This window comes from Lepisosteus platostomus, chromosome 18, assembly GCF_059453375.1.
Source record: "Lepisosteus platostomus isolate fLepPlt1 chromosome 18, fLepPlt1.hap1, whole genome shotgun sequence".
In the NCBI taxonomy this organism is placed as follows: Eukaryota; Metazoa; Chordata; class Actinopteri; order Semionotiformes; family Lepisosteidae; genus Lepisosteus; species Lepisosteus platostomus.
The window spans coordinates 9,558,516-9,584,791 of record NC_142628.1 but is presented as its reverse complement, the minus strand read 5'-3'; the positions used below and the strand labels follow the sequence as shown (position 1 = coordinate 9,584,791).

The 26,276-nt window shown below is 37.3% G+C and overlaps 1 protein-coding gene across 2 annotated transcripts in view; it reads left to right on the top strand.

Moving 5' to 3' along the window:
- LOC148645618 (uncharacterized) overlaps positions 1-26,276 on the top strand; it is a 114,522-nt gene that overhangs the window by 4,480 nt on the left and 83,766 nt on the right. For both annotated transcript variants that reach the window (XM_088611449.1, XM_088611448.1), the window contains exons 7-10: positions 120-4,054; positions 4,973-5,128; positions 6,338-6,538; positions 10,909-11,063. In XM_088611449.1, coding sequence (XP_088467575.1) covers positions 120-4,054; positions 4,973-5,128; positions 6,338-6,538; positions 10,909-11,063 — 4,447 coding nt within the window. The remainder of the gene's footprint in view (positions 1-119; positions 4,055-4,972; positions 5,129-6,337; positions 6,539-10,908; positions 11,064-26,276) is intronic.

Genomic DNA, 26,276 nt, shown 5'->3' with positions numbered 1-26,276 from the left:
ACCGATTTGGCATTTCAGCTTTTAGAATCTTATGTTATGTAGTTGTATACTTATGTATGTTATTGTCAATTATAGTTTTAGAAATTCTAGTTTGATTTTTTTTTCTCCAATATCTGCAGGCAATCAAAATACAATATCACACAGAAGATTCCGCAGAGCTGCTGAAAGTTCCTTTTCTTCTGACCTTTCACCTTCGATGAGACCTTTTGTTGCAACACAAAGAACATTAGCACTGGACACAGCCTTGGTGTTCAGCTCATCAAGGAATTTTCTTATAGCTCCAGAATCAGAGGAATTGGAAAAACGGAGCAGAAGTGACACTGGGCCTGGAATATCGTGGGAAGTGTTTCCCTTGTTTCATCTTGAATCAAGTCTTCAGGCATTGAGTGCTACAATTATTAAGTTGCAGGCATCTCTCTCGCATGAGATTATAACGAATCCTCTGTCTATCACTCCTTTTTCAGATGAAATACTAATGCTAACATTAGCGGATGAACAGTGGAATCCATTAGTCTCTACTAGCATTGATACAGTTCCTACAGAAAACTTTCCTATTGTCGGGGAGTCTGATTTATTTTTAGGATCCAGTGTTCCCAGTGTTACTGTACAATCTCACCTATCATCTCTAAATATCATATCTGACCATAGTGATCATCCTTTGGACACAGAAAGTCTTAGTGTTGCTGAAAGTTTGGAGAGCTCATCTTTCCTGGTCCTAGCAGTGCATGACAGCAACTATCCCATTGCTTCTGTACTTTCAGATATATTGCAGCCTATGGAAAGACTGAGTTCTCAACTGGATGAATCTGAAAGTCTTGTTGTGAGAATGATGTCTGAAATCAGTTGGCTTCCTTCGTTTCTTGAAAATTCAGACATCTTACTTTCATCGCATTCTTACATTGCTGAAACTAAAGCTCAGTTGATGCAATCAAGCACATTGTCTGAAGCTTTGCCAGTAGCCCTTAAGAGCGTAGCATGGTCTCAAAACCCAATTTTCTCCAACTTAGACAATAATGATTTTTATGCAGCCTCTGATGGATTTAAACCAGATGACTCCACACAAACCCCTGTGATGGACTATTCAAACAGCATGCACAGAGCTGGATTAAGTGAAACTGATGAGAAGAGTCTGCAGCGGTCTCTCACCTGGGTATCAGCAGAAGGTTACAGTGGAGCTTTCTTATCTGAAGATGCTACGGCTTTGGATCCACTTAGGAGCAGCCCTTTTTATAATGATAAAGTTTCACATTGGTTTCCCTCAGCAGATATATCGAATATAGTGAAGGATAACAGCTTTCAGTTTTCTTTACCAGGGTCTGAAAATGTCCATTCTGATATAAATGATCCTGTACTGCAATCACAAATCTATGTAGAAGAGAGTATGATTTCTCTTGAAACGCCCCAGACAGAGAGATTATCTATTGCCCTAACCCACTTAACAACCATGAAAGAATCAGTCCATGATTTAGCTGGTAATGAACTTAACACAGCATTTGAAAATATGCACATGTTTACACCTTCTTATCCTGTAACAACACCAGTGTCAACAGCGAGTGAAGTTGTTCCTTCTGAAGATCCTTTCAAATATCCCATCCTTTCTTTTGATTTGGCTTATTCGCCAACTTATAGTGAAGACACTGCTAGCACTTTGAATAATAATGTAGTGGAACCTTCTTTCCTGCCAGCGCATTCAATGATTACTGTGTTCGGGTCATCCAGATTTGATGAGAGCAGAGTTAAATATGAGGATAAAATGACGGGCAACATGCACTTTTCACAAGGCTTCAAAGAGCTGTGCATTTCCTCAATGGATTGCTTAAGTAGTGAAGTCATCAGAACTGTTTTTGAACCATCAGAAATAATATTTTCAGCTATTATAACTACACTAGTATCTTTGGTATATGATTTAAGCAGAGTGGAAGAAATAATTACTTTGCCACTTTCTAGAGACATTACAAGACAAGAGTCTTTTCACAAGGACCTGTCTACTTTCAATGCAGAATATGCAGTTTCTCACAGTAATAGTATTTTGCATAGCATACAATCTTTAGAAAGCAAAAGGTTTGTTTTTGAAACATCTGTACCAGAGGTTTCTAGTTATGCTCCACAGCATCTGGAGTCTGATCGTGTAGACATTATTGACTCAGCAATGCTCCTGCCATCAAAAGATCCTTTAGGGAGTTCACAAAGTGAACTTTATCTCTCTCTAATTGACTGGTCTTCTGTTTTTTCTGATACAGAATTACTTGAAACGAGTCACCTGAACTCAATGATTCTTTTTCCAAGTACGTTAACTGTAAAAAATTCTGTCTCCCTTTTAGAACCTTCTTTAGATACTGACACGATAAAAGTCACCAAGAGTTTTAGCTCAGCTTCTAGGCAACTACTTCAGTCAGAACTTTCTAATATGGAAGTGTCGGATGCAGTGAAGACTGAGAACACTTACTCAACTTATTCAGTAATGAATATTGATTTCTCTGTTCCGGAATCCATGTCATTTTTTTTTACTGAAGTATTCAACAAAGATTTGTATTCCTCTGAACACACTTCAGTGAAAGATATGTTTGAAAACTCTTTTTCTCCTGATGTAGGTCACATTAAAACAGATAGTTATTGGTCACTGCTTGTTTCAGAGGGTTTGAACTCTGAAAAAGATGCAAGCTTGATATCTACATCTGAGACAGGGTTATCAAGTTTTTATTCAGGAGAGATAACTGCCACTCAAATTGTGATTTTTTCAGCGCTCCCATTGACTTTATTTCCAACAGGTGTTCATTCTGAATTACATTATAGTCAGCTTATTCCAGACACGGGTGCTTCCTGCATTCCTGCTTGCCTGGATACTAGATCTTTGTATTTGGCAGCTGCAAGTTCAAGTACAAATCCACAAGGGGGCAGTGCTGGACACTCATCTCAATCTTTTTCACAGCTGATGCCAGCTGCATCCTCTGTGAGAGACTCATTTGGATCTTGGACACAGGATTTGCAAGACTGTTTATCTTCAATAACTCTTATCGATTCAAACTTAAACACTTTACAAAGCGCTTTTTGGCCAGAGATGTCATTTGGTGGCACATCTCTGCAGCAGAACCTGGCAGCAGCCTCCATTTATAACACAACATTACCTGCATTTCCCCCCCATTTCTCCAGCTCAGCAGTAATGACTTTCCCTGCAGGGGTGTCAGCATTCATCATGCTGTCTGTTGCAGATACAGGAAATTTGTCTTCTGTGACAAAAACAATCCCCACTCTCACTGCAGACGGCAGCACAGGAAAGAAGCCCTTGTCAACTTCATTTTCACCTGTCTCATCTTTTTCCACTTTAAAACAATCCACAGAGTCATTAGAGTCATCACTCGATGCTATTACTAGTTCCTCTCTCTCCAGAAAAGACTATCCTTTCACTTTGCCAGTCATTCAAACCACGGTAATATATACACGTCCCCTGAAGCAGTCTTATTTATTTGATATGGAAAATTCTCCAACGAAGCAGTTTTTCCCAAGTTCTGTTTTACCACTTGCCTCCATGTCATCTATGACAACCATGGTCTTGATTAGTGGTTCATTTCCCTCTACAGTTTATAGCACAGGATTTATGATTAGTTCGTATTTTAAATTACCAGACCTTCTAGTATCTAACTTTGTGAGTTTGGCATCAATGCCAACTCCAAATCTATGGACTCTTACGACAACAGGATCTGTAACAGTTACACACACAGTTTCCCAATTCAATATGTCAACGGATTATGTTCCATTAAAGACAAAAACGGCTCAGGCCATCAGCAGTGGAATTCATCTATCTCAGCCACACCAAACAGTGCCAGCATTGTCATCGTATACAATATCCAGTCTACCTGAACCATCCAATGTTTCTGCAACTGCTCCATCAGTTAAAGCAGAGCATCTCTTAGAAATTACCCTGCGGGTAAACAGATCTGTGAATATCTTTGGTGAACCTTTTCAGAATGCAGTAAGCACTGGTCTGCTCCGGACATTTCTCCAGGCAGCAGCAACCAACAAGACAAAAAGCAAGAGAAGTGCCCCAGTGATTAATGTACGTGACTAGGAGTTCTCTCTATATTTCATTTGATCTATTATTTAATATATTTCAGTTTTACAGCTCTAGGTCTTATCGCTATCCATTCAATTAACACATATTTGTTCAGCAAGGGAAGTATCGCACTGAAATGCAGAATTGGTTTCTTTACCTCAAACCAAGCGTGTCTAAATGATTGCAGTTAGAAGTGGCTGTGCAGAAATCAGAAAGCAGGAGGAAAAGATTTAATGGCAGGAAATGATTGTGAAATATGCTTGTTCAGGCACTGAATCCGAAGACTCCCCATGCCCTCAGTAATGAGATCGTGGTCATGAAGTTCAATTAATTAGATAAGCAGATTGATTTTTCTAGCAAGAAAGTTAAAATAGATTGCAGGCAAGTCACCACCAGTATTCAAAGGATGGAATTTGTAAAGATTTGAAAATAGCAATCAACCTAAGATGTTCAGATTTAGCTTTAAAGCTCAGAGTAAAATCAAGAAAAACATACACAGTATGTTCAATTTGTTTATTGGTTTCTCAGGGAAAAGAAAGAATATTACATGGTACCATATAGAAATGTGAACAATCATCATGGCATGAAAGACTTGGTACCTAAACAAACTGTGTAAATCAAACAAGAATAAATCAGTAGAAAAGAGGACATGTTAGAAGAAATGTTATGACAGTTTAGATTGTCAAGTGCAATTTTGTTTATTAAAAGTTCATTTGTGCCACTTTACATTATGTACTATATAATCTTTAACTAGTTATTAATCTGTAATTAGCAAATAATTTATATTATTTACTATTCAGTCTATAAAAAGCAATATATGGAATATTATCATGATGTGAATGTATGATTTGCTCACACTGTGCAGTATAGAGTATGTAAAGTATATTTGCTCATCTATTGTATGTGTCTGTTTTCCTGTAGGTGGAGATTTTCACTGTCCGCAGACTAAGTGCAGATGTCCTTGTAGAGTTTGCTGTACTGTCTGATGGAAACCTACTCAGAGCCAAAGATGTTGAAGAAATATTGAATAGGCTTCCAGACCTTATTGGTACCTTAAATGAAAACCTACCTTATCCAGTATGTATTCTTTGAGAGGTGCTGTGAATTAATCCATTATACATACAATATAAGTGAATGTCAATTAGTACTTAATTAGTCACTTTCCATGTAATATGTTTTCAGGGTTTTACTTGGTCTTACATAGGCAATTTCTTCAAAAAATGAGCTTCAGGTTTGTATTGTGCTTTAATTACTTGTGAAGCGTTATGTAGAATGAAACAGAATTGCAATGCATTTTGAAACTGCCTGTCTCCACACATGTTGGCCACTAAACGTACAGGCATTCACTCTCTTACATTGGTGACTATGAAACCAGGAATAATTAATGAGTGTTCTGTAAACGTATAGTGTAGGTGATAACCTTGTCAAATATGTTACTTTAACAAACAATATTTGTTACACTTTATAAAGTAGTAAATAACATTGTAGGACATGTAGTGTGACAATACCTCAGACTCCAAGTTTATACCCTTTTAAAAAATGCAGGAGTGTAGGTATGTATCCAACATACATCGTACAAGATGATATATACTGTATAAACCATTACAGTTTTTCAGTGAGAGAATATTACACTTCAGTGACAACAGCAACAATTACAGGTTGTTACAGCATTGGGATAATATATCCTTTTATTCTCCTATCTGATACAAACAGCAATGTTATTACATATTTAAATGGGCATTGCTGCTTTAAACATATTATAGCAAACATTATCAATTTAAAATTCACGTGTATGTATTTTGTAAGAACAAGAAGAGGTTAATTCAACATTGAACGGCGATGTTATGGCTGTGGCGCCTGCTTCAGTTGTGTGACTGTTCACAAAAAGACTCCACAGCCAAAACCTTGGGGTTTTCTTCTTTTCAACATAATCCACGTCAATTCCTTTGCAGCTGGTCCCCTCTAACCTACATATTATATTTGTAAAACAGTACATCTTGAGACATTATAAAGGGGACAAATTGATATAGGAACCTTTAGAATTTCTTGAGTCTTGAAGGCCTCTCGTTATATATAGTATATATACTGTAGATGTTCTTGTGACATTAAGTCTTCTAATAAAGGCTAAATGATGAAATTATAAAACGGTCATGTCCAGAGAGACACTATACAGTTTCTAAGATTATGAACGGTACTCTGCAACTAAATACAGTTTTGGGGCTTGCTAAGCGAAGGGGAATAGCTGCTGCAGAATACCTCTGAAGGATTGAAATTGAATCGTTGCAGGTGGTGAAGGTTCCATCTGCTGTGATTGCCACCTCATTACCCCCGCTAGCAGATTTCACAGGCTGGTTAGCCGCGGTGGTGGTGCTGGCAGTCCTCTGCGTCTTGCTTGTGTCCCTTCTCATTTTGTACGGAAAGAAATCGCGGCGCGGGGGAGGAATGGTCACTGCTGCTTCAAGCGCCGAAGCCACTGGCTCGGAGGAGGTAAGGTTCACAAGGGAGGAAGGGGCCGTGACTTTTTTCTTTTTCTTTCTGTTCTTCCAGGTAATCAATATAAGTGCACCTCTGTTTTTAGGCTCAACATATGGGATATATTTTTGTTAAAAACATGGTTACTAACATAAACTCAGACATATATATATATAATGCATTTAACCTATTATTATAAGTTCTTTTTATATTTTTTAGTTGATAGCACAATGAGGATGCTGATAAATACAGAATACAGCTTCTAGATTTCTTTGCCTTGCATGTGCTTTTCCCCTGTTTTATGATTACTTTGAGCTAACAGTATAGACTCTGCGTTTGGATGCGCCAGCTCTAGTGCTCGTTAATTATCAATCCATTCCTTGGGCGATAGATTTATTCCAGTAGGGGCGACAGTGACTTCTGGGTTTCCTACCAACACGTGTAAATGCTTAAGTGATCTAATTATTCATTTAATTTTCGAAAACGACCATTTCCTCCATATATTAATCAGTTTCTGATTAAATAATGATTACAGAATCCTTGATCTCCAATCACATAATAGCCCCATTAGCTGAAATGAGGGATTAAAAAAAACAGACCTTGGCACTTCTAGCTGCTGTGAGGCCTCAGCTGCCAGATGCTTATTAGGCCACGTTTCCCTCTGCAGAAACCTTTGGCCCCAGCCTGGTGATAATTTGTCAGTGGTGTCATCCCAGTAGTGACTGGTTGACCACACACTAAGCTGATTTTTTGTACCCCTCCCCAGATAGTGAGGAGCTTGGTTTGTTGTTAAGTAAAAATCATGGAACAGGGGTGCCCAGTCCTGGTTCTGGAGTGCTGCACTTCGTTAAATCGACCCCTCAGTAACTCAAATTGAGAACTGTATTACATGAAAGTAAGTGCACTTAAAACCAAGAATGGAAGCTATTCTTTACCCAGGGGACAGGGGACTATGGAACAAGCTAGTCTTGCCATTACGCTGATATGATATCCTGATTTCCTTCAAGAAACAGCTGTATGCAGTCCTTGGATCATTTAGCTGCACATTATCAAGTAGGCTAGATGTGCGTAATGGCCTCCTGTTGTTTGATAACTATCTTATGTTAAGAATTGGGAAAAGCTATGAATGTGAACCAGTCCAGCAATATCTCCCAACACAGTTCCTGTCCTGGCCCAGGACTGGACACATCTTCCATAGATGGACAACACATGTTGTCAACATAGTATCACACAGTTACAGTATGTGCTTTTTCTTTGTTGGGGGGGAATCCCACTGAAACTTGGGGAAAGATCTGTATTGTAAGTCACTGTTTGGCTGATAGTGGAACCACCTTATCTGCAAGTTTTCTTTCCATTGACCACTGGGAAAACCTTAGTGCCTCAGTGCAACACTCTATAATCAAGATGGTTCTTGGGTGGATAACACCTGTCACAACATGCCTTATTAATGTACAGGGAACAGCATTCTCTCTCATGGACATTGCAATGCAATTTTATTGCTTTAATTGCTTTTCATTGCAGCATTTCACTACTGTTTAATTGTCTTTGAGGAAAAACCTGAAACTGCTATACTAAGAATTTATCATTTTAGATGTTAAAAGAATGATTAAATATAGAGCAAAATGTATTTTTATGCTACACACAAATTATTAGAATCTTCTAAGTATTTAGTTTGTGTATGATTTTGGAAATAGGCAGGGTAGGGGAAAGATACATTTAAAATCCATCACAATTTCCCAAGTGATTAATTATTTATGCTATTTGTGTGGAGATTGTGTTCTCCTTGTGTTTGCATGGGTTTCCTCTGGATGCTTCAGTTTTCTCCCACAGATCAAAAACTTACTGGTAGGTTAATTCCTTTCTGGGAAAGTTGGCTCAAGTGTGTCTGCCCTGCAATTGACTGGTGTCCTGTCAAGGGTGTAGCCTGCCTTGTGACTGATGCTTGTTGAGATCTCCCCTGTGTCCCTGAATTGGAGTAAGAGGTTAGAAAATAGATGGATTAACACAAAATCATATTTTTCTTCTGTGCTTCAACTTTGACCATTATTGTTTGGCACATTGGCCCATGAGGAGATGTGTATGTTTACCACTGTTTCTTTCAGTTTTTATTATTCCACCAAATAAAATGATAAGAACGGTATCATCAATGAAGAAAAAAAAACAATTAAGCATCAACATTAGTAATTAAGTGGTCTTTTAAACATTGCTGGGTCAGTACACGACCTGGGTATGCAAGTGTAATACGAGTTGTGTAATCTCTTCTCAGTAATTAATGAATAATTACTGAAAGAGAAGCAAGAGGGAATACCAGACCTCTGCCCTCAGCATAAGATCAAATACAGGAGTAAATCTGTTAAGCTCATGTTCTTTCTAATGCAAAAAAGGTTTTATTCCTGCCTTTTATTTTTTAAAATCATGAGTGCAGTAGTGTGGATACTGATCTAATCCGCGGTGGCTCTGAAACGGAATACTCTAAGCCTAGCGTGTCTAGACAAATCCGACAAGGGCACTAAGTGAATTGAGTTCTGCTGCTCTCTGACCGTCTGTTAGCACGTGGATTTGTAAAACACTTTTAAGATGTTTCAGAACATGATGGGTGGTTTATAGAAGTCAAGATTATGATGCGATGGGGTTGTAGAAACAGTAAATCCTGGCATCTGCAGCTGTTTTGATGATAGTTTGGGTCCTTATTTATAAGTATCCTGTATACCCTTCTTTAAAAAGCCATTACCAAGGGTTTTGTTGCAGGATTGTCTAGTAATGCTTAGATTCTAATGAGCCATAAACAGCTTAATGTTGTTTATTAGCTTCGGGTTCACTCATCAAAACTTTTCTTGCTCTAGTCAGCTTATTGTACTTTCATCAATACAGGGATCTTCCAACCATGCTGGAAACCCAGTAGTACTACTTCAAAATGTCAATAGAGGTTTTTCACATTAGAGCTTGATTTAAGAACCATTGATTTCAGACTGCAAGAAATGAGGTTATATAACAAACCACAAATATTGCACACTGCTAGCATTTCCAAAGAATGTGCGTGACATCAGCCTTGATACAGAAGTGGACACAGCACCTGTAGACTGTCTACAAATCATTGTACTCTTGCAGAGTTAAATGCAGATTATTCAGATTAATAGGTAAATGAAACAGTTCAGAGCATTGCTAAAAAACTAATGTGCTCCTTAAGACTTGATCATCACATGCAGAACTAAAATATTTTGTCACTGGAACTAAAGTTTCCAGTTGGAGTGACAGTTAAGTCTAAATCTTCTGTTCAAATGTAACAAGGCTCTACTGCCTGGAGAGAAAGGGAAAATGTGCCCTCTGTGCCTTCTAGTTTTTTTCAGGCTTCAGAGTGAACTTTATTCTAACAGTGCTTGGCAAAAAAAGAAATAGTAAGGATTGCAATGCACCTTCAGTATATCCTGAATACCATTTCTTTTATTGTGGAAGTCATTAAAGAGGTTTACATTTATTTTGTTAATTAGGTCCTTTCTGTGAAGTGCCAGAGCTATAATAGAACTAAACTCATTAGCCCCAGTGAAAATTACCTTTATACGCCAGTGAGTTCAATCAGTTCTACTAGGTTTCTTAGTTTCAGTGTGTTCCTACATTTAATGAAAAACTATGCTTATATAACTAGAACAAGTAAAAGGCTTAAGTGCAATTTAAAAAGTGGTTATTCTTACAAGACACCAGCAGAGGTCTCAGTTTAATTTGTAAAATGTATTGTAGGAAAAAGACATGCTTTTCTCTTTTGATTAAGATTTATTTTTTAAGGAGAGCTAGCTTTACAGACAGTAGCATTTAGCTCAACAAATGCATACTGTAGATCACCTACAGTATATAGACCCTTAATTAAACTTGCCACATGGAATATTTATAAACAATAGCATTGTTGTGAGGGCTGCTTTGTTACCAGTTAGCAACCTTACATTAGTTAGTTAGCATTCCAGTGTTTCTTCCTCCATTTGAAGGCAAGAGAACGAAATATTCAAAATAAAGCACTGCCACAAATCACTACACATTAGGGAATCTTTCAGATGAACATCTAACGCCCTTTTCAGAAGAGAAGATTCAGTTTTGCGTATGCTTATATAGTATACATGAAAAATATCTCTAGGCTTAAGGCAGTGCTGGCTTCCAATGCCCCACTGGAAGAAGAGGCTTTGTCAGGCCGTACCCTTGCAAATCCTTGTGGAGGTGTTAATGAGTGCCAGTTGTCACACTGGCCGAATGTCATGGACACCTGTCCACTTGGAACTCAAAGGAAAAGAGTGTTAATGATATACTGCCCATTTACAGCTCCAACAAACCACCCGGCCCCTCAGTGGTTTTTCAATTTGCATGGTAAAATATACGTTTTTTCTTTTTTTTTTTTAAAGGACCGACATCGTCCGTCCAGAGTGCATGTCTCGAGTCATCAAAATTTAAAGGACGTGGAGATGGGAGGGAATGAAAGGAAACCGATCAAGCAGCCCCTGCTTCTTCCGAGAACTGCTCCTTCAGATACATTCAGAACAGCAGCGAGTGCTGAAAAGTAAGTAAATTGACAATGCTTTCCTGCTCTTGTTCTAACATATTGGTGCTTTAGGAGCAAGACCAGCAGCCTACCCAATACTTGTTATGTTGTGCCTGCTGGGAAGCTACTCTCTTTGGCTTGATAAGATTGTGAAATTTGGCCTCAGGTGCTGACTAGATTTTTTTTTTTAGAAAACTTGCTTTGAATCTTCTCTCTCTCCACCCCCCCCTCCTTTGCAAAACCCATATTTTTGTTATCTCCTGCTGGAAAGCAGCACAGCACTTGAAGAAGCTTTACTACCGGTATTGACATTTTTACAAAGTGGAAAATACTGTACTGAGGAAATAGAGGACATCTTAATTCAGCAGAATTAATTACGTTTGGTTAAACCTTCTACTGAAGGTCCACGATCAAATTCTTATCTGCTAATAAGAATTCACAAATGTAATTACAGTTCAGTACCTGGCAGGAGCAATGCTGTGATTAAAAAGTAATGACATATGCATCATGGAAAAAAAGCAGTTAAGGTATATCTGAAGTGATTAATTGGAAATTATGTTCTTGTTCCATTTTTTCATTATCTTGAATCTACATTGTTTAATGGGTTTGTTAGAAACAAGTCAGCCTCCTTCTGTACTTACAAAGCTTGCATTTCCTATAGTAATTCCCATGTATATCATGCTTACACTATAAGATACTGTACATGTTTTCCCTTGTGAAAAACATCACACATAACTACCCTTAAACTAGTATCGTGCTTCTGTAGTCCTCAAGGGCAGGTTTATTTATGAAATTAACTAAATTTTAAGCTGTATCAGTCAGGTAATAATTTACTTCAGTTAATTACTTTAAAGAACAGATTGGGTTAAATCCTTGGGGCTGTTCTTCAGTGTTGGATGATTCATCCACTATTTGAGGTGTTCCAATGAGTTCTGAGATTCAGTGCTAAATGCCAGAGGCTTCTGGCAACACTAATGCACGCAATGGGAAGTCAGTATTCAAACCATTGAGCTGCTTAATAAGTAACATAGGACAAAGAAACTGCTTTATTGGCTTATTTGCATGAACACTTGCAGATCCAGTTTATAGCCTCAAATCTCCTGGAAGGGCTAGTCCAGTACATAGATGAAGCTTTCATTAGCACATTCCATGTTCTAATTTCCAATATCCATGGCCACATCTGGAATAATGGTTTTTGGATGTTTTCATTTTGAAGAGGACATTTTATATTTAAATAGTGAAATACTTTAATCTGTGGAAAATGTCATCAAGAGGTTGCTATAGTGAAAGCTATAGCTTGTCGAGACCGTCCTGAATCTCCTCAGCCCACTGTATTGCGTTGTAGTCAATCATCTTCCAGTTCTTGGCTGGGAATGTCCATTTAGTTGTAGGACATCTACTATGCATGGTTCAGTCATTAAACATGTCATTACATGAGACATGCAGTACATTCAAAACACATGGACTTTGTGAACATTTTAATAAAAATGTTCATAGTGGATTACAATGAATTGTGATTCCAGGTTTATAGATATTTGATTCCACAGACAGTTCTAGTAGAATGGCGTGCAGCTATCTTAAAATACAGTTTATGTAATGTTACTATTGAAATTTGAGATAGCAATACATCATGCATTTTGTGATTAAAAAAAGTTCTTCACTGAAACAGTTTTTCTTATTTAATGTTAAATGAGTACAGCTTAGGTTACAAAGCACCAGTATATTTAATCATTTAGTAACATAATATCAGTGGTCATGCAGCTGTAGACAGAAGGTATTGCTTGCTTATCTTAGCTTTGCACTAATGGTTGTGCAATGCTGCTTTGGAATTATGGGTTTAAATCTGTAGAAGCTGGTTCCATGAGATTATTATAATAAATAGCATAGGCTAACCTAGTTTCATAAATTATGTAATCTTTTCAACATAACATAGAAAATTGTATTTTTTTGTTTTTTTCATAATCTGTTATTCTTCCTTGCTTATTCATCCTTCCATTAAGTGATTAACAACAGATCCTTTTAACAATCGAGAAACTCATTTCTTTTCAATTGTGAGAGAACAATGCCAATCATTTAACTGTTATGAAAAATAATAAGAAAGACATTGTCATTGAATCAAAAATTTTTTTTTAAAGTCCTGAAGCAAAATGTCTGCTTTCCAGAATAAGGCTTCAGTGGTCAATTTATTTGGCTTTAATTAAAAGTTATTTAGGAGCTTGTTGTTTCTGGAAGCAAAATGACAACCTCTTCTAACAAACCAGGTTTACAACAACAGCTGCTGTGCCTAAATGTCTGTCTGCTACTTGATTAATCACAAGATGCTGAACAAGATGCTGAACTGATGAAAATAAAGTTTTCATTTCCACGGAGGTGGCAAATCTAGCAATGCATCTTCCTCAGCTGGTTTAAATTTTTAAATGTAGATTTCTTTATATTTAAGAGGTGAATCATTTACTAGGACATTATGAACTTCAAACCTGGCTTTATTTATTTTTTTGCACTATTATTATTCCATTTGATCTTATATATTTCCTAAACTCTTTCAGCTTCATTGGTCAATTGGTTCTCTTGACTATACGTGCTACCAGCTCTTGACTTCAGACAGCAGGGGCAGTCTGTGCCTGGCCTGGCTGGGACAGAGAATACAGAAACAAGTGGATATACTGTACTTGCATGGGGAGGGAATTATGTTAGGCACTTCCATGTTGTCATTAGTCATCTACCTAATGTAACTTGATTGGCAATTCTCACTTTCTTAATGGGCTTCCTTTCTAATTTGTCGTGCTTCACTATGACAAAATGATTGATGATGTCTCATTTTAAAAACTTTTTTTGCCCATGTTGCCTCTTAGTCTGTCTGAATCACATTTTTATATATATTTTGGGAAATCACACACTATAGTCTCGTGAAAGCAATTCTACTTGACCTTTCCTTATTCTGCATAATGTTCCAGCCTTGTGTATTTTTGTATTTTTTGTTTCTTATTCGTGTTGGTTAAGGATAGTGATCCTTCAAGGTCACATCAGAAAAACACTTGCACAAAAGGTGCAAGATATAGTTTCCTGATGCTTCACTGCATCACTCTGACAGTTAAGGATAGTATAGCAGATGAAATGGAGCATTAAATAACCTGTTGTACGTTTCATGTTATTATCCTGTGGTTTTTGAGAGCATGCTTGCTCTTTGCCAGGCAGCAAGTCTCATACACTTAAATGCTTTATTTCACTAATGGGTGCTGTCTCTGTAATTTATTGCCAGTTCATTAGACTCTGTTGACTTTGTTACGACCTAGCAATTGACTGAGAAAGCAGATGTCTGAGCCCCCGCTTATGAGAGTGAACCTGAAAGTTGATCAAATATGAGTTTTTATACGTTTTTCAAGGTTTTTATATTGCGCACTTCTTTGTCAAATGTGTTCGAGAAAAAATCCAATCCCTTTAATGATATTGTTTTTTATACTCTCCAGCAGGTGGAGATGTTTGTCATATAACCTTCAGAAAGACAGCTTTCTTAGCTGTGTTAATGCCATGTTCATATCTTTGGGGGTTCACAGCACGGGAAAACTGTGGTACCAGAAGATTATAAGGGCACTGATCCAGCACTGTTAGGATCGTGTCATCTGAACAGCCTTGACAAACAAACAAAAAAAATGCAGGACCATATCTGGAGCCACTTAACAGTGGAGGAGTGGCCTAGATATTCTTGGAAGGAGATGTTTCTCTATTTCTTTTTTTATGTGAGCTGTTAATAGATTAATTTTAACACTTTTAATTAATTTAATCAATTACTGGGCTTAATTAGTTGAAATTACCATTTGTTCCAGATATTCAGTGACTGAGAATTTAAAGATATCCATAAAATGTGCACAAATATAGTTCACTGAGAACAGGTTTAGCTTCCCCTGTAACAGTGGAGCACATCTTTGTTGCATTGCTAAGATGTGCAGGCAAATCAGTCATATACTGATTTATACATGTATACATTATTTTAAATTCAGCTTACTGCAATAAAGGCAAGTGTCTTCTGAGTTTAAAACTATAATCAACAACACTTCAGTCTTTTGGGAGCAATTAAGAAATATTGAAAACTAAAAACAGTAAAATACTGTTTTACATACAGTATTTATTGTTGTAGTCTTCTTATTTATTGTTATTGTCATCCTGTAAAGCGCTTTGAGAAGTCACCTTTAAAGGTGCTATATAAAATAAAGTTTATTATTATTATTATTATTATTATTATTATTATTATTATTATTATTATTCTAGTACACGTACAGTATGCACCATCCATCAGCTGTAGTTGTATGAGTTATACTGTATGTCATATTATAAAGATCACTGAAAAAAGCTGTGCTTAAGGCATGCTTGGTAGAATAGGGCTCTTCAAGTTGTAAAAAAAGCATCATCTTACTTTTTGTCAAAAAATTGGAGTATACTGATAAAACTGTTTTCCTGTAGCTCAGATGAATCATTTTAATGATTAGGTTTCAGCGTTACAAAATACCTTTTTCTTGTTGTGGTAGGTGTGCGTGTTGGTGAGTTCAATACGCTATTGATTCACCGGGGACATGAGTAGTGGGCAGGGAGATCGATGCAAACGTTGGTGTTCCAGGAAGGCATGAAAGACACTGCTGATGAGGCTGAGGTATGAGCTGAGCGCACATCACCTGCCAGCTGTGGTGCCCTGATGTGGCTCTTTGTTAGGATGAGAAGAGCCACACGTGTATTATAAGAATCTGTACTAGTATGTTGTTTACCGAAGATCAGATTGGATTATTTTGCCAGTCGCTGTGTTTCAGCAGCAAATTATGGTTACTAACATGACTTTAATGCAGAAGCAGCAGTGTTGCGGGGTGCTGCAGACTTTAGAGAAGGGCTGGAAATACCGCACACTGTAGATGGAATATAAAGCAACACAGCTCAATCTCCTTGAGCAATTAATTTGTTTATTGTCAGTTATCTCCTCTTTTAAATGATATTCATCATTTTAAAAAAAGTGTCTAAAGGTTGACGTGGCAACCCCTTGAGTGCTAGCCTCATTCTTATTCATGGCACACCACTGTGTAAGAAGGCCACCATAGTAATAGAGTGTAGCACCTCCTGCAGAATTTTTAGACTGCTCTGTTGCTGGCCTTGGGAAGGAAGCATGCCTTTTTTTTGTTTGTTCAGCAGGGAATTCAGTGTCTTGTATAGCCAAGGGATTTTGCTCAAGGCTGTTTAAGTACCAGTGAAAAGGGATTAAAACAGGCTGCACTGGGCTTTTTAAGGATTTTGTTCTTTGCCTGCACCCTGTTGACTGATTTCTCACTGATGAGCCTGGACAGCCCCTGCTCAAGGTTCATTAAAAGCTGACCTGTTCGCCCTCACAATGGCACTTTTTCCTCTCAGCTTGTTTTTTTTTCCCTTCTCTACCTCCCTACTGTATTTCCAGCCTTACTCGTCTTCGTGTTTGTTTTTCAGGCGAGTTGTCCATTTCCACTGCTGTCACCATTGCACAACAGAGCCCTGTTTTACTGTAAAACTGTTACAGACATGAAAGAGTTTCACAAATAATGCTTCTAAACTGGGGGGTCTTGAAAGCATTCTTCTTATAGAGCTGAGTCTCTTTTAAAGATATTCTGCATGTCATAAAAGGCAGAAACAAATCAGGAAGTGTCAAGTCAGTGGCCAAACAAAGAATGTCTATTCTTGGTCTAAGCAAAGGTCTCATTTGTAACTTTTAGATCTCAAGTGTTTCCTTGCAGCATAAATATTTTTATGTGTTCTTTGAAATCAAAAGTCAATACATCAGGTCCACTTCACTTGAATATCCTAATATTTCTAGTTCTTGTTTGCTAGTCTGTTTTTCTACTTTGTGTAGATGCATTTCCTAACATATTACATGTTTCACTTAATTTAATTGGCTGCCTGTTAGTAGAAGACAGGTCAATTAGCGCCACAGATACGTTTTTCATTAGTTTGGGAGAATGAAGGAAGCAAGAGGGGGCTGACACAGGTGAAACATGTTGAAATAACTGGGGCAAAGAGATGACTGGAGTATGAACAATCCGAAGTGCCACTGCTTTCATCATCTGAGAATAAACAAGGGCAACAACTGATGAGGAGTCTTGCATGCTCAGGCTGTTCCAAATTAAATTGAATGGCTCCGGTGAACCTTCCAATCTCAATTTCAAATGAGGACTTTGAATACAAAGCACATCATTCTAACAATGTGTGGTAGGAGTCTAAAAAAACTCTGACAAGCATTTTACCTAAGTTAAAAAATGAACATTAACTAAACACCTCAATCTATAAAAACAGGTTTGTTATTATCACTGAAACCGATTTTGTACTGGCGAGAAATTATCGAGATGTGAAAATTACTCTGGAGTGGAAATGATTACTTAAAGGAGAGTTACTAATTACAGGAAAGTGGAAACAGTTACAAGTAGATTCACATTGCCAGACCCAAGTGGCATAAGCTGCTTTCAGTATGGTGAAAGAAAAAAGTTCCGCTTCTAAGGGGTATTCGGATATTTAAACCCCACAGTATGTTAAAGCTATTAATAAACCAGCCAAGATTCCCTTTGCTGATTTATAGTCTTTATAAAAGTCAATACAACTTTCAAATATCAAGAATTATAATTTTCCATAAATTGTGACTATGTATATTTTCCTTTCCATTCTTAAACATTCCATTTTGATTGTATAAAGTTATAGGACATGTATTTACAGGATGATTGCGTAGTGAAGTATTTTTTGTAAAAGAATGGAAGACATTTCATATTTTTTGAAAACTCAGTTTAAAGTGTTACACAATTTGCCTTTTTTTCAGGATTTTCAATCCTTCATTTCAGGCTCTATTCTAACTCTTCACTGCTGGATGCCTACTTAGGGTCCTGGAAGATTACCACTTTAAATTTTTCAGCAGGAACAATAAAACAAACCAGTGAGGTTTAGAAATCATCAATCCCTAGCAGTTCAAATGAAACCAAAGAAATTGCTTCAAACCTTCATCTCATTGTTACAGATAAAAAAAAAAGAACTCTCAGTACTTTACTATTTTCTTTGTCACACTGTTCACAGGAGTCACAGCAACCGGCAGTATGAGGTATGACAAAGGAAAACCTTCTATCTGAATGTAAACAGGCTTTATTTTTTCTGGATCTCACATTGAGGTGGTGCACATATGGTACGGTATACTGAGAGAACTTGAAAATGCAGTGAATGCTGTTAGTTCCTGTACTCATTGGTTGTGGCTTTAATGTCTGTCAGTATACAATTGATTCTCATACTTTTTATAGTCTTATAAAAAGCATTAGCAACCCCCTCTTTGAAACAATTCACTAATTCATCTAATAATTAATAAATATTGACAATTGAACTGTTCTCATTTATCAATGTTACCATTGATATTTATTGATTCATCCATAAATCATTTTCTAAGGCTTGGTGTCCCTTCCCTACCTTCTTGCCTTCTGGAGTTGAATCCCTCAGAAAAAGTGGAGACAAGGAGAGGCTGTACTGTTGCCTGCAAATCTGGCTGTATGTGTGTGTATAAATAAAACATAAACGGCATATTTAAATGTGCTTTTTTAGAATGAAGTTTCACAACAGCCTGGCTTAGCATAAGCCTCAGCAGGCTGGGACTGCTCAGAATGAGCACCTGAGTGATAGAGTCACAGAAGGTTACATAGAGAGGAGCAGTGAGCTCGGCCTTCCTGAGCCTCTGGGATAGAACTCAGAACTAAGGTCACAAGTTACCTCACTGTGGAGTTCTCTTAAACTTCACTAGAATACATCATTTTAGGTCTTGTAAATGTGTGCATAGCATGAAGAAAAGAAACATAAACAGCAAGTCTAAATACAACTTCTGAAATCATGCTTGATTTAAAAACACACATTTCTAACTTTCCATCAGTTACATGTGAAATTTTGTAACATACTGCCTTACAAGTCCCAAAGCACTTCCTAAATCTGCCTTATTTACGTTGCTATTTTAGGATTTATATAGTTTTAAAATAGGAATTTAATCAAGGGGTAGTGTGTTGAAATTGTCCGGTATACTCCTAAGATTTCAGTTAGAATATGGTGTTTAGTTTGGGTCAACACCGAAAAGGTATGGCTGCTCTGTAATCTGTCCAGATAAGAGAAACCAGGTACATTTCCGGGAGGCATTGGCATCCCAATTAACTAACAGAATCACCAGTGAAATACAATCCAGGTGACACAGAGAAGTGCCTTTACAACCGAGAACAGGAGGCACTCCTTTGCAGAAGGAGACGTGGGAAGTCTGGGGAAAAAAACAACTAGCCGTGTTACCAAAGTCAGTACCATCGTTTTCTTGTAGAAAAGACCGAATGAGACCCTGAGATCAATTAGCTAATTAGAACTAAACAGGTTAGATGGCTTGAATGGTCTCTTCTCAACTGCAAACTGTCTTATGTTCTTACTGTATGTCTAGTGAATGACCTTAAAAAAATAATTATTCTCTCATTGTAAAATAAAAGAAAATAAGCAACACCAGTGTATAGATTTAAGTGTTTAATTGGCAGATTCCTGTTTTAAATATTAGTGTTATTAGTGTTAATGTCAATTAATGTTAATTAATGGTGTATGAAAAGGTGATGAGTTTACAATAATGATAACCCCCTTACTGCCTTATGATTTGTAATTCACGAAAGTTTTAATGGTCATTAGCAAGAAATTCTGATGATTTTGATTGGAAAGATTTGGAGAATGCAATGTAAGCTTCATCTGTCTTCTATTTCCAACCTTTCTACCAGCTAAGCAGTCTGCTGTCTTAGAAGATATATTTTAGCTCATATTGTGCACCTGCTCATATTTTATGCTGAGGAACAGGGCTGATTGAAGCAGAAAAGAAAAAAAAAGACGTCATATGGATAATACATAACCAGATGCACAGTTGCATTTACTCAGTCATGCTTTAAAAATGATGTGTCTTAGTACAGCTTTGAAGCACCTTGAAGTATTTATATTTTTTTGTCTGTACAGTAGTTTCCTAGTCTTTTGAGAAATATTTTCAGTACTTAGAGATCCTTGAGCATCTTAAAATTGTAATCCTTTTGAGGTTTAATGAAAAATAGACATTACCATCACAATCTGTAATCAATATGTAAGTAATCTAACAACTGAAGGAGTTAGTTTGCAAAAAAGAACCTAAAGGAACAAAATGAACATTAAGTTCACAGTTGATAATCACAGAAACCTATTTTGTAGTTAAAACCTTCGTTTTGTTGCTTGCAATTTAGTCATAGTTCTAGCTATATGTTATAAAGGGTTTCAAATAATTTCAACAGAGATAAGAATTGTAATAATTTTAAAATCATTAGGCTCACAGTGGTTGGTGAATGGCAGGGGGTGCCACACAATTCTCTCTGTTACCGAAGCAGCTCTGTAGTAGATGGTCTATGTAAACCGAACCCTTTCCAACACCACTGCAATGGCACCTGCATCTGTTTCAATTCATTTTCCTCAGTCCCAATGGGCAAGACTTAAATTGGACTAGATACCGTGTTTCACACCAGTAAGTTGAAGATCAAGAAATCTTTCTGTAAGACAGGCTGTGCTCCACTGCTTGTTCTAAAATGATATATATATATTTTTACTTTCAACCTTCCTCTCATTAAATCTGTAGTCAAGTCAGAGATGTGCTGTTGGTAGAAAAACATGGAATTTGTGTGTTGGGTAGCTGTGTCTACTCTACTGTATAACTCAATATAACTGTTTAAAAGGTAAAACTCCCAGCATCCTCACACAAGTTTTTTTAAAGGTAAAATGCAACATTTCTCAGTGTTTCTTTCCTCTCGATTGTCAAATAAATGTCTTTTAACAGGCAATATAAATGTCTTTTGCCTATGCAATCTGTTTTAGAAGATTTACTTCTCCTGGGAAAATATTCACTGAGAAATACCATTAGTGCTCTATTTAGCTGTTGCAGTTGACGGGGAGATGTTATTATTGATATCATTGGATTGTCTGTATATCTGGAGGGCTCATACTGATTGCAAATCACCAGTACATAGCGATGTTATCATCTGTCCCATCCTGTTTAAATCAGGGTATGGTTCATTAAATCCTTGCGTATCCGGACTTGATTAACACGTTGAGCTTATGTGTGGTGTGCGTAATTCCTTTACCAGTGATGATCTAGCAATTTAAAATGCAGTACTTTTTTATAACTGTTCTTTCTCAATTGAGAGAACATTTCCAAAGACTGTAAGAGTTTAGTAAGCTCCTGAAAGGTACCATTTCAGTTATCCTAGTGATCCCACCTTGATTCTAGAATGTATATTTATATTAATATCATGTTTGTATACATTAAGTGCATAGTGTTACTTACAGTACAGAATGGTTTAAGTAGATACATTATTATGAAGGGCTGCCTGCTTTGTTGCAGCAGAAGCACCGATAAAGTTGCTGCCCATTTCTGGCAGTGAATAAACATCAGGGACAACACATGGAAACGTATGAATAAGTAGAGTTTGCTGACAAATGGAAGTAGATGTTCGCAAAATGACAAGGATGGGGAAAATCGACTCTTCTCTGCATTTTCACTGCTAGTGTCTTTATCAAGCAAAACCCAAAATGGAGAGGAATGGATTATGTGAGCTCTCCAGAGATCCCCTATTAAACTGTTCAGGTGCTGCCTTCCATTCCCTTAACACACCTTTAAATAAATAACGGTCTGGAGACTCATCCTGAGTCATCTGTCGTGTCCCAAAAGCCACTTGATGCAAAGTGAGGGTTTTCTTTATTTATCTTCGGGTTTCATATTTGTTTCTGTTGCACAATTGCTTCAAGGATAATTTGATTTAAAGCAGGTTCTTATGCTCTTATTCACTCCCAATATGTTACACCAAATAGGTTTTTTTTTTTCATGGAACAAAATTCTGACAACAAAAATGCTTTTTTGTAAAAAATGCTGATTTGTAAATGTAAATGATTCTACTAAAATCCTATTGAGCGAATGTGTTTTTAATCAATCAGTTTGCTGATTCAACCCTTTTTCACGTGGTTGGGTTTGTGTGCATTCTGTATCTGTCTTTCAGTACATTGCTAATGTAGGTGTTGTAGGCTTTTGTCACAGTCAAAGTCATTATGAGTTCATGGTGCAGTGACAGTATTGTAGAAGTATGTGTGTAGAACTAAAAGTCTGTTTTAATGTATTATACCCTGATTAAGTAATTTGGGAAAAATGTTATGTTATAAACTAGAAGAAAATTGCTGTAATTTTCTGAAAATCAATTTCAGCTCACTGTAATTTGAGGGTAGAATGCAGGACTGTTTCCACAAATACTATTATGGGGATAGAGAATAATGTGAAAGCCTTTTTATTTGAAAACCTTGAACATTCACCTGAAAAACGATGGTCCATCCTCATCAGAGGGCGAAACGACTGTATTTTTGTTCAATTTTATCTGCACCATGCGTTTCTGTGGCTTGACCATCACTGCATTTTTTTGTTGTGTTCAATAAGTATTTTTCAAGACTTCTTTTAAGAGTGAGCTGTATAGCAAATAATCGGCCAGTTGTTTCCCTGTGGATCTTAGGCTATAATAGAAAGCATCTGTTGTGTCCCCTTCATAATGGATTTTCAGCCTAGTTTCTGTTAGGAAAGCTGGCTTAAGTCAGGCTCCTGTTAAGATTCATTTACTCACCACCTGAGCTGTGATATTTATGGATGAATTTCTTTTTGGCATTTTTATTGCAGTGTGGTACAGTGCTGTTTAAGAGGCTTCACACCAATTATGATATTTGTCTTGGAATCTCCCAAGGTGCATGGTTTTGCTGTAAGAGTCAGCATATTCACAGTCTCTCTCAGACCTGATGGATGAGTTATTTAAAAAAAAATGATGTAATGGCTCTGAGGTTGCTGTGTTTTAAAACAAAATTCAGATTCAAACTTGGACTATCAGTTCTGAAATTCTATACAAGACTGCAGGTTTCAGATATTGGCAGGAAATTAAATTGGTTCTAAAAACCACGGGTATTGGATGGTTGGTAATGACCTTGTTTATATAACCTGATATATCTCAACGTACTTCAGTTTCCTTAAATTGTTTTGTTGTTAGCAAAGTAATTAATCAGAATCTAAATTTCATCCACATTTTAAATATATATTTTATGAGAACTACTACATAAATTATTTCTGGTGTGCATATACAGTATAAAATGTGGACACACACAAATGATAATGTATATCAAAGATCAAATTAGCTTTAAAAATGAATTTGTTGGTATTCTATTCTATTTGTTGGTATCACATAGAGTATACACTACAATGGCTAGCCCATATGACTTTTAATTATAGAATATTTGACAATGCAAGCAAGGTGGAAATAAAACAAATGTGGAGACATTTTGCTGAGAAGTGCATGCCTTTTTGTTGGCTCTTATATCCATTCTGCATTGCTGCTTTTTAATAGGAATATGGCTTCTCCTTCTTTCTAAGAATCTATAAATATACACAGCTGTCAGTAAGGCATTGTATTCGAAGGAGAATGTTTTTTATACAGAAAATACTTGTTGGAAATGAATGCATGCAATGTCTCTCTCTAGAGCTTTGACTTGGAAAAAAGTCCTCAGTACACAGTGCTGTAGAACATGGTGCATTTTAAAAACTTGAAGGCTATTCTCAGACTTGAATTATTTCTCTTGAAAGTAAATAGGGCTATAAACATTCTAACATTACAGTAGTTTCAAAACTCCTACTTTTATGCCTTGACGTGACAATATATTATTTAAAGATTCTCGTGTTCCTGTACCTATGGTTCCTTGATAATAGCTTTTACAAAAAAAACCTGTTGTACGATGTATAAAATCGCACACGTGCAATCAGTACTGTGAGCCCAGTGAAAAACGAAAACTTAAAGCATTCTATTACACTGAAATTTGTCTTTTGAAATGTACTGTAGGTATTGTATATGAACACATTTTTTTCAGCTCATGTCACTTATTTATATTTCCTTAATGGATGCAAGACCTTCTTAATATCTTGTCAAATATCACTTTGCATGCCATCCTCTAGTACCTACGGTATATTAATGTAACCTTAGAATGAAAAGCATATCATAAAAGATGGGTTGAAATCTGAAATGACCACAGCAGCTTGCCTTTTATTGACCCAGCCACATGCAACTATATTTTCGGATAAAAAGTTTATTGCTTTTTTAATCTATTTTTGCTTCCTTGTTATTTCCCCCTAAGCCTACATAATAGCAGTTAACCTAGTACTGCAGTGTTGTTTGCAGTATGATAGATTGGCTTCTGTAAACATAATGCCACCTACCCTGGGAACACAGGGACAAATCCTTGCTTTTGTCTATAAAAGCAGAATTAGCATTTTGTATAATGCATCAGATGATATGAAAAAATTGCATTTTTTAATTTTACACTTCTTGGTCAGACAGAAATCTTCAATGTTCTTTATGCACATGTTCTTATCGGTTTGTAAATAACCATTTTTAATTTTTGTTAAATTTAGGCAGGGATTTAAGTATGAAAAGTTAACCTGTCTGGTTTCTTACCCTGTGAAAGGACTCTTATTTTACTTCATTCAGCCTTGCTCCTCATATAGTATGAAATAAAGGAGGACAATTGAGAAAAAATGCACTCTGTGCACCTTATTGAATGCATAAATCACCTGACAGTGGTGTGTTTCTGTGATAGGTGTTCAGTTATTAATGGAGCTCCAAGACTTCTTTGTAATGAAGATGCACCAAGTAAGACACAATATTCTGTCATCCCCGGCACAAGCATTCAGGGATAAGGGCTATTAAATAGAGTCTTATTTTGCTGGGCTAGTCAGCATAATTTTTCTCAGTTGTTCTTTGTCTTTTTCCTGACAAATGTTTGTTAAAGAGATCCAAACGCTGATTTTTAAGAAACTTCCATTTAGCTGCACTTTTCTTTGCGACTGTGTGTTCTGCTCTTAATAGGGCTGTATATCAAGTCTAATGTAATACCTGTTGTGTGCTGTAGAGTGTCAAAGAAAGTTCAGTCTGCTCTGTACTTTCATCTGCCCTAGATTACTTTCTTAAATCTAGCAGAAGATGATTTCTAGGCTTAACTATCTTCTTCACACCACTTACTCAGAGACATAATAATTGGTATAAGGATGTTCCCTGTTTTTTTGGTCGTAGAAAAGTACCATCAAAATGCTTTCCGAGACCTCAATAACAAACCTATTTCTCTATACACCTTTATCTCTGGGAAAAAATAGGCATGAAGCACACTCAATGCTTTCTCAGGCCCTGCAACTTCTGGGCCTCTTTTGCTGTGTCCAAACTAGATTTTGTGAAACCTGATGAGTGGCACTGTTATTTGCATTCTCAGCCCTGAAGACAGGTGTCTTAGTGTTCATACATTTTAATCTTCAGCTTTAGTGTGCCCTCTGCAAGCAGAACCAATGCGTTTGCCAGCCAGATACCAACCAGTCCCCTTTCACTGTATGCTCTTCTAATGCTCTAATGTTTTGTGGGGTTTTTGAGGCTTAGTGCTCATCTGTGTTTTTTTTCTGACATCAAGACTTTATCCAGAGAAAAATGCTAAGGAGCTAAGCATTAATGATCTGAAAATGACTGTGTATTGTAGTAGAAGAATGTATGATAGATGAAAGGTTCCGCCTATTTAGCTTGTTTGGGTTGTAAGTGGCAAAGGATCTCAGCCAGGATATCGGTATCCCATGGATGGGAAAATTGTTCCAGACTTTCAAAACCCTTTGTATAAAAAAAGTAAATGTTGTTTTCAGTTTTTAATGCACTTCTTTTGCAAGTCTGATTTGCAAAAGACTCCTATGGTGTCTCATATTGAGAAAATGCAACATGATGCCTACCATTTTTTCGCTTAATATTGTAACGCAGCGGGGGCTCAGGCGGGCGCCCTTGCCGCATCTGGTCGGCCCCTGCACCCTCGGGGGCTCGAACCCGGGACTTCCGCGTCTCTCTGCAGCGACCTAGCCCCGTGAGCCAAAGAGAGATCTCTCTTTGGCTCACGGGGCTAGGTCGCTGCAGAGAGACGCGGAAGTCCCGGGTTCGAGCCCCGGACGGTGCAGGGGCCGACCAGATGCGGCAAGGGCGCCCGCCTGAGCCCCCGTTGCGTTACATTGGTGTCAGAAGCGGGGCGGGATAGCCTTAACCCGATGCGGCAAGGGCGCCCGCCCGAGCCCCGTTGCGTTACATTGGTGTCAGAAGCGGGGCGGGATAGCCCTTCGCCGGGGACGGCGATTTA